The 16,942-nt window shown below is 31.1% G+C and overlaps 1 protein-coding gene and 1 long non-coding RNA gene across 2 annotated transcripts; one reads left to right on the forward strand and one right to left on the reverse strand.

Moving 5' to 3' along the window:
- Positions 1 to 254: 254 nt before the first annotated feature.
- Positions 255 to 1,458, forward strand: LOC146720456 (uncharacterized). The gene is made up of 2 exons (XR_014926057.1): positions 255 to 1,287; positions 1,375 to 1,458. It is a non-coding gene; the product is annotated as an uncharacterized LOC146720456 (long non-coding RNA).
- Positions 1,459 to 7,240: 5,782 nt separating this feature from the next.
- Positions 7,241 to 14,333, reverse strand: LOC114942143 (actin-like protein 6B). Its single transcript, XM_085488397.1, is given in 7 exon segments — positions 7,241 to 11,247; positions 11,336 to 11,392; positions 11,394 to 11,432; positions 11,502 to 11,842; positions 12,596 to 13,033; positions 13,979 to 14,179; positions 14,276 to 14,333. Coding segments are annotated over 7 exon segments (1,299 nt in total). The 3' UTR covers positions 7,241 to 11,082.
- Positions 14,334 to 16,942: the final 2,609 nt, after the last annotated feature.

Consider the following 16,942-nt stretch of genomic DNA (forward strand, 5'->3'; position numbering starts at 1 on the left):
TATTTGAATCCAGTTTCTTAACAGATTTAACTACCCAGCAAACACAGTATATAAATGTTATATACTTAAGCATGTTACATGTAACGTATATGTTAATTGTAATTTCCCACTCATAGATGTAACATTTTTAATATTACATATATTACATTGTAGTTATATTGTCATTATATTTCAAGATAGCACTGACTTATCAATACATCAATGTGCTATTTGGTATATAATTACAATATAACTACAATGTAATATATGTTATATTAAAATGTTACATCTATGAGTGGGAAATTACAACTAACATGGATGTTACATGTAACGTACACGTTATATTACCTGTTATATTCCGTTTTATTATAGCAATGTAACAATTATATATCGGTGTTTGCTGGGTAATATATCATGAATGTAACTGGTAATATTATAAAAGGAACTGCCCAACGATGACACAATAATTCTCAATGGATAACCGTTCTTATGGATCTTCGAGCAATTTAAAAATTTATATGTTTGATCATCAATGATCTCATTATTATGCCATGATCTTACTAACGCGTGAAGTTTATTCGTCAGACGTTTAATCAAATTTTTATTTAATTTTTTGCATGTCATCGAATCATTTAACAATAATTCCATATTAGTCACGTAGTCATTTCTATTCATAACTACTGTAACTTTGTTCTTTATCAGCTTTGGTAACAATCAAATCTTTATTATTCTGCAAATATTTATTAGAAGTATTAAAAGCATTCTGAATAAATCTGTCACAATAATTAATATGTTTACTTTTAGATAGATTTTTTTGTAATGAATTGGCAATAGATAGTTAGTTGTTTTCAAAGCATTTTCCGGAACATAAACGACAATTCGATTCGAAATTCTTTATAACTTCAACGGTATAATTTAGTCGGTCGTTCTTATCTGGGCAATGAATCGGCAATGCAAACGTGTCACCTAAACTTAAGAGTTTATTAGATACAGTATCAGGTAACACTTTAGAGCTGATATTTATTAACCAGTTAGAATTGTCAATGCTTTCCAATGGATTTGAAAATACAATATGTTTCTGTTTTATCCTATTAAACTTTTTTATCATCCTACTTTTGTTCTATAACCTACAGAAAGACACTGACAATTTGACAAATATTTACGACAAAATAATAAAGATTGTTTAGTGGTGCGTTTCAAACTTAGTCCGTTGACGAAACATCATAGCGATGGGACGTGTTCCTCTTTTAACTATTAATTTTAAATAAGATCGGTTTTATGTTGCGTTAATCTCATTTTAATTGATGGGTATGTTTGTAGTCATAACTTAACATTTGAATATGTTCTTGTATGTTTCAACATTGTTAAAAACTATTGTGTAATATTGTGTTATAGAATTCTCACTTGATAAGGACCACAACCAAATGGTCGAAACATCGTGAAAGTATTGAATAAAATTGCTAGTTACGTCGAAATCAATTTTTTTGCCAAGTTTATTTTTACCACTAGCGTTTAATATTAATTTTGATTAATCTTATTTAAAATTGTTGTGATCTGATTCATCGGCGTAGTTAAAACTATGTCATCGACATACCTATAATAAAACTGTATGTTTGCATTACAACTATTAAGTACTGAATCCTTCAAATCTCGCATCACTAAGTCCGCAATAATAGGTGATAAGAGGGACCCCATAGGAGTACCAAATATTTGTTCGTATATAATACTATTAAGGATGAAATAAGTTGATGTTAAAATAAATTTATGGATAAATTCATTCTTAGGAATTGTGGTGTGCAATGTTATGTATTCCTATCTTCTGTTAATGTTATCCATTGCGAGATTTAGAGGAATATTGGTTAAATAGTGATTTAACATCTAATGATACTACGATATCCGATGTGCCTATCTCTTTACCAGAAAGTTTGCTACACAATTCAAAACTATTCTTAACATGGCTATTTGCTTTCGAGATCGATGAAGTTAATATTTTTTGCAGATAATTAGCAATCGAATATAGGGGCCGTATTAGTTGAAGAGACAATAATTCTAAAGGGATTGTTTTCCTTATGGATTTTAGATAGACAGTAGGCCTTGAGCAAAAGGGAATCACTAGATCTTAGGATGAAATATTCTTTTTTGAATATGTATTTTTTTGTTAACCATTTTTTAACGTGTTATTTAAATATCTTTCAATTTTAAGGGATGGATTTTTGTGACTATGTTATATGTGTTGTTATCGCTAAGTAAAACAGTCATCGTATCAACGTAATAATCTCTATTCATGGCCACCGTAACATTATCTTTATCAGTCCTTGTGAAAATGATGTTCGGATTATGAAGACAGAAGTTCCTCGTGAATTTGTACATCCTATGGATTTTTTCTTGTATAAAATTTTTTTGAGGTCGATTGTGTAAAAATTGGATGAATTGAGAAACTGCTAAATTTCTGATCGTTCTGAGGCTCGCAATTTTATTTCTTTTTGAGTTGCATTCCAAATACTTAATAAATTCATGTATGGCTATTTTTTTTGTTGTTAATTGGGAAACTAAATTTACCACCTAGTTGTAATAGATTTGTAACCTTTTCGGGAATTTCCATATCTGATAAATTAATGAACCATTTATTGTTAGTTTGGTTTAATTGTTGGAATGATTTCTCATGAAAGACCTTAGGAGATATAAGTATATTAAACTTGTCATTATCATTAGGGAATATGTAAGTGTTAATCCTGTCATTATCCTTGATCGTTTGTTTGTTGTTTGTATGTGAAATATTGTGTAGTTTATTGTCTTTTAAACAGTAATTAAAACTAATCGGTTTGATATTGTTAATATAATTTAATTTGTTTTTTTTCCATCAGTCTGTAAAATTTATTTTTATGATTGTGATATAATTTTCTTTTATAATTGTTAAAAGAAACTGTGTAATGTCTCATAATTTCACAGTTTGTACAGATATTCTTTTTAATTAAATTGCTTATATTTAGTTAAAAAATTTATTATTTTAAATTATTATTTCATTTTATTAATATTTACACCTAATATTGCTCGTTTAGTTGGTCAATATTAACAAATTTCTTTTGCGTTAGAATTATGACGTTATAATGATTAAATTAAAAGAGACCTATTATATTGTATATTAAATATATCATTTTTGTAAAAAAGGCATGCAAAGTCGATTCTCGCATGTATATAAATTCATATTATATATAATGGAAATTCGGTATATTTCTGTGATGTAAATTGTATTAGTAAATTTTAGATATTTTCTAAAAATGTATACGATCGCATATGTACATATATGTATACACACAATTTATAATGTTTCAGTATAAAACATCATTGCAGTAAACGTAAAATTAAAACTCATGCAATAAAAGTAAAACTAATAATTTTTTATTTCTGCGTATTACACTTGTGATTTTACAAAAGTGTATTCTTAAAATCTAAATGACACATTTGATAAAAAAATATTTTAAATTAAATTTTACATTTGTTGGATAAAAAAGTACAAACATTTTTTATACAAGATATATTTTCATATGATAATAATATAATATAGTTTTATATTATACATTTTAAATAATTTCGACACCACAAATATTATTTCATGAAAATTTTCTTAATATTATAGATAATATTACCCAACAATTCTTGCAATTCTTGTAAATGAGAATTCTTAAATATAATACCATATTTTCTTTCATCATTTAAACACTAATTTTTATGCCATAACTCATCTTAAATGCATTGCAGTCTCATTTAAAATATGAATTAAAGATATCTGTTATATCCCTAAAAGATATAACTATTAAGAAATAACTACTCATATTACATCCGCTTGACGACGGGCATTGACCGCGTAAAAACGCATACGCTGTGAGATATACGCGGAACCGAAATTGCCCAACGTGCAAGCAAAGCAGGACTTTGAATTTACTTTGCTTGCACCTAGGTCCTTGACCGAGGGGGCCCGTTGCCAGGCACCTCTTCCGATCAAGGAAATTCCAAAAAGCGATACTATAAAAACGGAGCAAGAGACGCGCCCGAGAGTCGCTGGCAGTTGCTCTCAAGTCGCTCTCGAGTCGTTAATTAAAGCGACCTCGCTAGCCGCGTGCGATCTATAACATCTTTTCGCAGTCGCGCGCGCGATACACGAAGTCATAGTTAAATAGTGCCGTTAAACTGATATACGTAACGTACGAGTGTAACATTGTTGAAATAAAGAAAAGTCAAGTGGTTAATTGGAATAAAAGTTCTTTAATAGTAAAAAAGTGAAGTGCAATCATTTAATACACCCGATACAAACTCTGATGCCCCGAATCCTCATCCCAATTTGGCGCGACCCCTTGTGCCTTACCCGAGGCACACAACATATCCAAATAATAAACTTGCTAAATATTTTATTAGAGCGTATACTATAAATACTATAGCATGTAAAAAGAAGGCCAGTAATGATAGAAGAGATCTCTGAAATATAAAAAGAAATAAAATATAACTTTTACATACATATACATATACATACATACATACGTAGCTTATTTAGTTATTACGCAATGTGTATATAATTATTATACAATATGTATAAAAGATAAATGCAGTATGAATTAGACAATATAAATTTTATTAATGACATAATACAATAGTATATTAGCTAACAAGTGCGGGGGATCGTAAATCGGCCGAGAGTGCAAAAGTTTGGCGCACGAGGCGAAGCCGAGTGTGACAATCCGTACGATTGGCCGATTTACGACCCGCACATGTTGGCTACGATATTTTGTGACCGGTGCGTGGAAAGGGAGCCTTTTCTAAAATCCCATCATGGGCGGAAAGGGCGACTTTCCGCGCGCCGGTTGCACAAAATAATTATATATATATATATATATATATATATATATATATATATATGAAGAATTTATATATATATATATATATATATATAATTATATATATATATATATAATTCTCTTTATACAAATAAATTAATTTGATCTTATAACATATCTTATGTCTTATAATGCTCTTGCGTTTTATTTATTATATACTAACAATATAATTATTACATACCGGGTGTAAAAAAAAGGTATGTCAAAACTTTAGGAAAATATTTCTCGCATATAGAGGATGAAAAAATGTTATATAAACATGGGTCCGGAAAACGCTTTATTTCCGTGTTAGAGCTTATTTTTTATAACTTTGCGTACATATCATGAGCAACACATAGGAACATATCACATAAAACTGTGTTACAAGAAGTGTTTAAAATATCCTCCATTAGCATCCGGATACATGAATTAATCCGCTGTCGCATTGCATCCCGGAGATACTGATATATCCCTGGAGAATGTCGTATTGTTTCGCAGGTTTCCACAATACGGGCGCGAAGACTCTCTACATCTTGCACCGATGTTTTATAAACAAGAGCTTTCAAATGCGCCCATAAGTAAAAGTTTAGTGGGTTTAGGTCCGAAGAGAGTGGAAGCCAAGGAATTGGTCTACCTCTCTCTATCCACTGTCCACGGAACTTTCCATTTAGAAACCGGCTATACTTTTACGTTTATTGTGAGTTGTTGCACGCAATTTACCATGTTCATGAAGTCGCTTTTCTACATTAAAAAATGACACGTGCGATTTTTTAATCCCATAACGTTCAAAAAACATTACTGCTGCACGCCGATAATTCTTTTGTGGCATTCACCTAATACTAATAATTTAACATATTCACTTCAGTATCAAACATAGTGATAGCTATAATTTTCACGGTGCTAACTGTAACATCCCACATAGCACAGAATGTCCCATGGATGTTCATTTTATATCCATTTTAGATCCAATGTTTATGGATCTAAAGTGGATATAAAATGAACATTTATGGAATATCTATTTTGAGGCATTCATTAGTAGATCATATTTAGATATCCATAGAATGTTTAGTTTTGGACATCCAATCCCATTGCTATTAGAACTACTTATTTTTATTAGTTTAATTTTATCTGATGCGATCCCAACACGGGGAACTCAGATATTAAACTGGTTGTTCAGAAATATCGAACAAATAAATGACAACAAAATAAGAAAATTTTCTGCAATACTCGCGTATTTTATAAATATTATGAACATGCACATTTGCAGAAATATATTAACAAATTTGTAGGAGTTACCCTATACAGGGTGTTATAAAAGTACCGGAACAGCAGACTAACTCGAAAAATATGAGTTGTAGAAAAAATGCTAAGTACTGGGTTTTTATGATTTTTTTTTGGCTAAGGTAACCGTTAGATAGCCAGGCTAATATAAATATAAATATAAATTGAGAGTGCCCCCCATAAAGGAAGTAACTTCATATTTATGTAGTTAGAAAGACCTCTCGAATACATAAAATTTTCTCATAAACAATTTTTTTATTTGACAAATAGTTTCCGAAATATTCAGCTGTTAAGAGTTATGTGGGCCATCCTGTATATGTAAGCAAAGTTGTAAAAAATAAGCTCTGACACGGAAATAAAGTGTTTCCGAACCCATGTTTATATAACATTTTTTCATCTTCTATATGCGAGAAATATTTTTCTAAAATTTTGACGTATTTTTTTGTTACATCCGGTATAATTAGTATGTATAATTTTGATAATGTAACATAATAAGAAGGAACATGTAATACTATTGGTTTTCTATATATGATAATTAAAACAAACTCACGTAAAAGCAATTTAACAATTGTATAATAATACGAAATTATCAATTATTATATATAAATAATATGAAAATATTTAAGTATTAAAAAATTTTAATAATACACATATATATACATATACATATATATATATATGTATTAATTCAAAGTTTTCTTATACCTTAGATCGTGATAGCTCAGTAGGATTCGCTGCATCTAATGATTAAGATGTGACGTCAAAGATCGTGACAACTGCAAAAACAGTAACTAACAAAAATATATATATTTGGGTATTCATCCTTGCAGATTTATAAAAGATTGATTCGGAATTTTTTAATTCTGATACTACGTTTTTATGATTACTCGTATTATACAATAAAAAATTGTGATTTGAACATCATAAATATTATCAAACTTAAAAAATTCTAATATATATTAAGATTATTAAATTTTATTTCAGTGTTACGTCATAAAACTAAAGATAAAGTAAAGCTTATTGCTTACATAAAATTGCTCAAAAGAAATAATGATAGTTTTAATATTATTTGGATATTGGCATTTATTTTATGTAGAGTTACATCTAAGAAATCGTGCAAAAAAATATGTTTTTATTTGAATATAAGAATATATGTATACAGGATGTCCCATTTTAATCTCCCCAGGCAAATATCTCGAAAAATATAGAAAATACGATAAAATGTTTCAGACAAAAGTTGTAGGGAGACATAAAGATGGAGACTTGAAGGGAGACATAAGATGGTGCCATTAATTTGACCTTGAAAAGTCATTTGAAGGTCAACTTCAATTTCTTAAATAGAATTATCTATTTTTCATTGAATATTCTTGTAGCTCATCTCGAGATCTTTCTAAAACATATAATAAAACATTTTTTCATCAAGTACTTTTTGATGTAAAATATTTTGCAATTTTGCGAAATGTAAAATATATTTTATATATATCTTGCAAAATATTCAGTTTTCAGTAATCATATATTTTAATACTTTTATGCACGGAATAATGAGATCAATCAATTGGTGTAAAGAAAACACAAAGTTGCTTTCAAAAGGTTTCGACACCAGCTACAATAAGAATATGCAATAAAAAATAGGGGGATCTATTTTTTATGTTGACCGGACTTTTAAGGTCATCTCAAAGTCAAACAGATAACATCACCAAATATTTTTTTAAGCCCCACTCTTTTTGTTTGAATAATTTTTTTTATTAAATCAATATTTTCTGACAATGAGATATTTTGCTGTTTCGGAACTTTTGCCCCTCACTGTATATACGTATATGTATACATATATATATATACATATATGACCTAATTATGTACAAATTTATTTGAAAACGTTAATAAAATATTAAAATAAACCAAAGGGTTTTACATTTTACTTGAATTAAAAGAACAAAAATACCCCTATAACAAATTAAAGTAGCTCATATAATGTTTTTTAACTATTAAAATTTATTTTTTCGTATGTTTTTCCCTCGCCTTCTGACATCATATACTTCATTTTCTTCCTTCAATTTCCTAGAAGAGATTCGCCTCATTATTTCGATTCACATATATGATTCACGTAACTCAAGAAGTTTTGATTACAAACCATCTCCGAACTTTATTCGATATAAATGCTTAAAGGACTAAGAACAGGGCATATATTGCACAACATGCTCACATACAATACATTATATAGGCATAGCACCTGACATATTATTATTAGAATACTATCTACGTTTTTTTTTTTGCGAATAAAAGAAAACTTTTTCGAAATAATGTACCTAATTTTCCCTGCGTGTTGTACTGTAGTAATCTATAATATTTATTTTACTCGCCTAAATATCGAATTGTACTGCACTTCTGTTCATTTTTTATGATAATGTATTTAAATTTTTTGATTTGTACTGCAATTGTATTTCTCTTTTTTTTGTTACGTAAATAAATTTGAAAATTATACCAAAACATACTTTTTTATTTTTATATTATTATATATGCAATATTTCCGGCAATGATACGAAAAATGTACAATTTGTCTTGTGTGCATGTTTGAGATTGTATATATGACTAACATAAGTGTCAATCTCGTTTGAAGACTGTTAATAGCTATACAATAATTTTGATTTTATCGATGATCTATAAATCACATAATACCACATTTGTGTTTCATCGTTTCTATCGAATCGCGATTAGATATATAAAATTACTAATTTATGATCTATTATGTTTCTACTGTTTGTATTCTTCTTACACATTTTGATTAAAAAATTGTGATTATAAATATTAATTATAATATTTACGTCGATTTTGAATATAAAATTGATACAATTCAAGAAAGCAACAGCTCAACATTTTTCATTTGACGCTTTAATTTTTCTTATAACAATCCCAATATAATAACATATGTATTGTATATTAATGTTATGTTCTCATTATGTAATAATGCAAATAAAAATTACATTAAATAATTAAAAAAAGGATAGAAAAAATTCAAATTCCAATTCGAAACTTGAAAAGTAAAATTTCGATTTCTAAGTGAAATTTTAAGTTGTTGCCTCCTTGATGTGCGCTGTCGCTGCATTTAAGCGTCTTTTAGTTACTTTTCAGTTCAAGCAACATTTTTTTCTTTTCGTATCAAAATATCTACCTACTTCAGCTCTTAATGTTGGTATTAATTTTTATATTTAATAGGATATAAATAGCGATTATGTGATGTTAGAGAGATATTACGCTTACTAAGTAATAAGTTATGTGTGATAATGTCGCTTTTTTAGGGTAACTTAGAGCAACATATTCACGATAATGGATATTTGACTATTGTCTCGATGTAAAGTGAGTATTTTATTCTCATAGTGAAATAAATGTGTCTCTAAAAAACGATTTACAAAAACTACATTATAAAAATACATTACAAAAAATACTTACAAAAAATAGTCTACATCATGCACCTCTATTTATGTTTGCGAAATGAATCTAACTTAACCTAACCTAATCTTGCCGGAAAAAGTATGTCTCTTTTCTAAAAAATATATACGATATACATGGAAGATTCTTGGAGTAATTAGGAACTGTATCCTTATATAAGCCGCGCATGTTTTACACATTTATATTTTCCTATCTAACACTGGCATCTAAAAGCGAGTTGTATCGATTAAACAATGCTCTTACTCGCGCTTAAACAAAATGTTTTTTGATTAATCGCACTTTTTGTTGTAAGTACGTATAAAGATGAGTTGGTTCGAAATGTATCCCAGGTAACACATGATCGTTTCAGAAATGTTCCCTAAACATATCTGTTAACTAGCTGTTTATAAGCATCAACAAAAATTGTCTCGACAAACACATTTTTAAAACTATAATTTAAGAAACGTTTTTTTCACGTTTTTATACCTCCACAGCATGAAATATTGTTAAAATATTGTAAATAAAATAAATATTTCAATATATTGAGCTACATTACAAATATTGCAGCAGTATCATGTAAATATTTTAAGTTAATATTTTATTGAAAATATATTGCAAAATATTACTGCTATATTATAATACAATCACATAGTTCCTCTATTTACCACTATGCGTCGCACGTTGAGCTATCTATCTTGCATTTAAGTTGTAGTCACAAAAATTATATAAAATATGCAAAAAATAGCTATTACAATTAGTTATTTTTTTCAGTTTAATTTTTTGTATACAATCTCAACAGGAAATTCAAATATTAAATTAATTATTTAAAAATCGAACAAATAAATGTCCGAATAAATGAAGAAAAAAAAATAAAAAAGAAGAAATATTTTATATTTTATAAATGTCATATTAACGTCGCAGAAAATATATTAGCGTTGCAAAAATTATTGCACAATACGATTTAGAAGCGGATATCGTATCTATATTATTGCAAATTCATGAATGAAATATAAAACGGTAAAAAATAATATTTTGACCGTTTTTTAAACGGTTCTCGTCACGTTTTTCGAGTGGACATTTTAACTAATAAAAAGGTTTCTAAAACGAATATGTATTATCTGGGATCCTATAAAAAGTCTTACCGTGAAAAATTAAACTCAAGAAAAATCCTTTGCACATTATCTACGTTTTATCGTTATAAAATTCTTAAACTTTTAGGCGTTTTAGAATGCGCTTGTTAGTTGTTGCTTACTAGGACGGCTTAGGTTATATTGCCGCCATTACATTAATCGTTACGTAAAATACTTTAAAGTAAGTTTTACTTGATTGATATCTGCGATTGAACTAAAATTGTCGCAGACATCTAAACAATGTAATTTTCTGTTTCAATTTTTGTTCAAACATCTTTTAAATATCTTTAAAATTATTTGTGTTAATTGGATTTGGACAATTATTATTCATTATAGATTTTAAAGAAAAAATAATTTTTTAAATTGTACCAAGATTTGTTCATTTCGCCATTACTGAGTTATGCGCATCTTTCCAAAATTAGCTTGCCGGATTCTTCGTACTCCTGACGTGACAGCCACATTTGCTGGAATGAGCCTAAAGAGCTGAGAATCGAGCCCCCGATCCAGGCACCATAACGACGCTCGCTCGAACTGTTCGCACTAATTATTTTCAGTCTCATACTCTGCAAATTACAAATCGTCGAGTTGTTAAAGATCGAGAATGCTCGAAATTAAAACACTGATAAATATTAAAACAAGAAAAGAGCTTACCGGCGGGGTTTTGCTAGCCAAATCCCGATTCAGTCTTTCACTGAAACCTTGAAGACACTGAGTTGCCGCCGGTCACCACTACGCTACCATACAAACTCTACAACATAGACATTTCTTTGTAAAATAATATAACAATTTTTTGACAATTTTTTGAGAGAGTACGTACTGGTCTGATGTCCATATCGCACATCCCTACACTTGTAGTGACCAGAGGACCGACTCCCAAGATACTTGCACCCACACCCTTAACGTTACTGGGATCAAAAAGAGCCTCGGGTATCATGAGCCTTACGGATCCGAAATCGTCATTGTATCCGGTCGGAAATTCGTAATGCTTCATGGGCAGAGTATTCGCCACGTCTTCGTCATATGGACTATCCGACACTTGCAGGCAGTTCATTTGAAAGTCCTGCAATATCTCTCGAACCATGTAACTCAGCCAAGAAGACGTCGGTTGGGGTCCTGATCGTCTCGTCCAGCGTGGTGGGTCTCTTTCACGCACTACGTCTAGAAGAATTATAAATTTATTATATCTTTTTTTTCAATTAAGGGGATCCTTCACGATTGTCTGTTTTATCGACCAATTATTATATTCGTACCTCTAGTCTTTTGTCGCATTAATTTGACAAAATTAAAAATGCTTTTCTACAATTGCAATGCATACATCAATGATTCTAGGAAAGTTCAATTTCATATAAAAAACGAGAAATAATTACAAAATTACAGCTTTCCTTATCTACTTTTACCTCAATGTGATGTCTCAAATGACAGATGAGTTGTCAACTCATCATATTATGTACTTTATATGCAAAATATACACTTTGTATGAATATGAACACAAGATTCCTGGGATTAACATACATGAAAAAAAGCATTGTTATCCTCTAAATTTAGATTAGAAGTCCAATATAAAAGTATAATTTGTATTACAATTCGTACGTACGTGTGCATGCGTAGTAGGTATAATAGAGCAAAAAAACAGCAATACATATTTACGTTCAAATCTATAATAGTATTAAACGTAGCACAAAATGACTTCATGTGTGCCATGTATACATAGATTTCTAATACATATTTGATCTGAATGATTTATAATGTGACATTCAAAATATCTGTAATTATTCTTCGAAAATCAGTCGGTAATTATCAATATTTTTAATTCCAAAATGAGGGCGCTACTATTTTGTCGGAGTTTGTTGTTTACTGAGGAATCCCCTTAAGTTTTTACACCTATCTACATATGATTTACAAGGCACCTACCTTTGCTAGCGACAAGGCAAGCTGGCAACAATTCGATGTCCTTTTCCTCGAAGAATTGTCTACATTGCATAGTGATGAAGTCGCCACCTAAGGGACTTTTAACGATACCTTGCGTGATAACATAACCATCGTGAACCGGCACGGCACTAGTATGCGTTGCACCGCTGTCCACGACCATCGCCGTGGATCTGCCATTGGCATATGCTGCTAAAACGGCGTTCTTGCAAATGTACATGGCCGGCACGTTAAACTTCTCGAACATCAGTTCCAGTAACTTTTCGCGCTTCAATCTCGTATTCCACGGACACTCGGTCATCAAGATCGGATGGTGTTCGGCTAAAGCATGTAACCGTTGCTTGTACGTGTATTCGGTCAATCGTTCAAACATGTCCCAGTCTTCGATCATGCCATCCTTCATCAAGCTCACTATCTCCATATCTAAATCGAAATCAGATATTTTAATATTATAAATAACTTTCCTAATAGCACACTATATCCGAAAAACATTGAGAGAATATCTAGAGGATATCCAGAAGACATTCGAACAGTCTCAGGATATTCTCTGAATGTCTTTGGGATATATGTGTGATGTTAGGGATTATTAAGTATACTATAAAAATAACTCCTTCACAGTGTATGTAGCATATATGTACAGAAAAGAGACGTATCACTAGTGTGTAATATACATATATGCACATTAAAAAAAAAATTACCCTTTTGTGATTTGTATGAAACTTGATATGCTTTTTGAGGTCGCTGAATCCGAATATAATATTAAAATTTTAAAATAGCGGCTCTAACTAACAAATTTTGATTCTTCTAATGAAGAATCAAAATTTGAAAAAAATGGTTAGGATTGTTACAAAAATGAGTATATCAAAAATTATTTATATCTGAATTTGGTTATTCTAAATGGCAGAATCAAACTTTGCTAAAAGGACTAACATAAAAATAATAATTTATTTAAATGTTATCAAAAATTATTGTATCAATATGCATGTATCAATATTTTAGATTCGCCATTTTGAATTTGAAATTCTGATGTCGTATTCAGATTTAGCGACTTTAAATATCTTGATACAAAAATTATTACGGAAATTTAAGAAACTTTTTTTCACACACTAATGACACGAAAATCTCATTCTTGCCACACTGTAAAGGAGTTAAGGAATATTATAAATTCATCAAAAATAATTGCTATGTGCATTTTAAATTATTAATTTTATTTGTTTTATATAAATATTTTCTATAATGACTATATATAGATATATATGTGTGTATGTGTGTGTGTGTGTACATATGTATAAGAAGAGAAGATAAACATAAGATTTATATACGTTATATTTGCAATATGATATATGAAATAAAAATGTGGCAACATACCCTTCTTTCGCACTTGAATAGCCGTGACGTCGATGTTATAATGTTTCCTGTTGATGTTGTTGCAATCAATTCCGCCGGGATCGGCGGGTTCCTCCCACACCCCGAGGGTCGTCGGGATCTCGGCCTTCGGTGTGTCCTCGCCGCCATATCCCACGCGGAGGCTCTGGTGTCCGACGTCGAAGATGATAGCACCTACCTCGTCTAACGTAACAATCGAGAGTGATTATACGGGATTGTCGCGGGATAAACAAGTTCGCTTTCTAACTGAGGAATAATTATGGAGAGCACTGTACTTACCACCGCCGTAGACACCACCGCTCATAGTATCTAAAAAGAGAGAGGAAGTCTCGCGCATGCCTAGATGAACTCTTACACTCTTGTTTATACATATATATACAAACACACACATCCGAATTGCGAGGATTGCGCGGCTGCTCCCAGGACTAATCGATCGTCGCTTATAACGATTAATATCAATTCTGAATTTGATCTTACTAGAGTAAATTGAGGAGATAAAAAATATATAAAATATTAGAATGTGTGAGCAAGTATAGTAACAATTTTACAATGTATCCTTAAAAAAAAAGAAAATGATGCATATAAGAGAATTATAAGAATTTACAAATATAGATAAGGAAGCTTTAATTTTTATTTTTTTCAAATAATTTTTATTCTTGGCTTGGATGCTAAAAAGCAATCAATTATATTAATATTTACACTTATTATTAATTAAAGCAATTTAATTATGTTTGATTAATTATATTTAACATATGTATTTTTTTAAAGATTTTAAAAATTTGTTTATGTGTTTTCAGTAGAATATATATAGATTAACAATAAGAGTAATAAAAGACTTTTAGAAAGATAAAAGAAAAGAGATGAGGTAAATAAATACGAATAAGCACATTTCCAATATAGAATTAGTATTGTATTTTACGAAATAAGAATACAATTTTAAGGAAAAGAGGAGAGGTAAATAAATACAAAAAAACACATTTTTTCCAATATGGAATTAGTATTGTATATTTTACAAAGTAAATAGAATATAAACAATCTAAAGTCGTCTAAAACACAATAGTACGAATTTCGTGGTAAATCATTTCGTGTGTCGTAAAGATAGACGATATATCATCAACAGGGCGACTCTCCTCTCGCTTTATCCTCCACCTTGCGTGCCGGATGACTCGACAACCGGAAATAACGGAGGAAGCGAGCGCGAACGACTTTAACGGCTGACTGGAAAAATCATCATCACCCGGCCGAGTGTGAACGATGACCCAACCAACGGAGGGAGGAAGGGAGGGGAATGAAGCATCAGTCGAACTGATTCGATGGCAACATATAGAGTATCACGGAGGCTGCGTTTCTGCGTGGCGATGATCGCACACACACACACATACTCTCTCTCTCTCTCTCTTTTTTCTCGCAATAAATTTTCTGACATCATCATTGGGGTCCGTCGATCGTTAATCGACGTAGGCTGACATCGCGCGTCGCATATTACGCGTTTTTTCTTTCTCTTCTTTTTCATTTCTTCTGAGGGGAGAGGGTTCGGATATCGCGAATGTGATGTGGACGATTCGTGTGAGCGAGGTATAGCGGGTAGTGATAGATAGCTTACACATTATGTTTTCAGTTGTTATGTTTAACGCTACGTGCGATAATTCGTTTACTAATATTAGGTTAGGTTCACGCATGACATTTGTCGACACACACCTGTTCGACAGTTTTCTCTCATTAGTATCATACTAGTATTAGTATAACTCTTTCTCTCTTGGCTTTTGTACAATTTTTACTGAAGATGCTTTCCAGCAACGGAACACAGTTATACACAGTGTTAACTTATAGCTGGATTGTTGCGGTTTCTTTACTGCCAGAGTGAGTTCGTTGGCATCTTGCGACGTGTGCGGACGCATTTCATCCATAAACTTATAAAGATAGACTGCGCATCCCTCAAGAAAGACTGTTTAAATATTGGAAAGAAAGTGAAAGCATTCGGATTTCTTTCTCTTTCTAATTGGCTATGTTATGGGGAGAAATGAAGTGGAGAGTATATGTGTATTTCTTTGTCTCTCCCTTCATTCTGCGCTAGTCGTGATACTCCTTTTCTTTCAACTGTGCAAGAGAACGCCGCTATATCTTTATCCTGCAATGGTGAAATAGGCTTTTGGCAGGGATGCACAGTATATTTTTTGGGAAGTATCCTCAGATCTGGGATCTAAGATTTAGATAGTTAAATTTAGACAGTTTACAATTTATAAAAGAAAATTTGAAATTCTTAATGAGGAATTTACACTAACAAAACGATATGTTTTACAGTTTATATATCTTCTTTTATCAGTTGATGGCCGTAAGTCGCGTAGGCGATGGGGTCACAATCCTTAAAAACAAGACATTGCCAGAGTGCAGGACAGTCACTTTACATAGCTTTTTCAAAGTTTTAAGTTTTTTTAAAAGCTTATTTCCTGCAAGACCATTCCAGCAAAAAAACTATTAGCAAAAAGAAAATGGTACCAAATGTTGGTATCCATGGAGTGTCACAAAAGCATTTTAATACGATCGTGTCGACTTGTATCGTAGTTGGAAAGTACTGGGTCGCACATTGCATTAAATAATGTTATTTTTTTTATATAGGAGAGTCTCATAGATATTCTCAGTTTTTGGAGGAGAGTCAAGAGTTATGTCGGATTCCTACCCAGTGAGAAATGATTGGTCGAATCGTCATCGATTCGACGAATTTGACATCAATTCGACAACGAATCGACGTCGATTCGACCATCATTTCTCACCGGGTATCCAGTGTACATTGCTGGAAAAGTACCCACATATACGCATGCAAGTTTCGCGCGATAAATGACACATGTAAACCTGCTACGATGCTTCTCAGTCTCTTGTAAGTAAGATGAAACGACACCGACGACAACGACGAACGAGCTGGCTTTATTGCATTACATTACTTCCCCT

Source organism: Nylanderia fulva, unplaced genomic scaffold, assembly GCF_048542155.1.
Source record: "Nylanderia fulva isolate GAGA-0341 unplaced genomic scaffold, ASM4854215v1 Scaffold69, whole genome shotgun sequence".
Classification (NCBI taxonomy): Eukaryota; Metazoa; Arthropoda; class Insecta; order Hymenoptera; family Formicidae; genus Nylanderia; species Nylanderia fulva.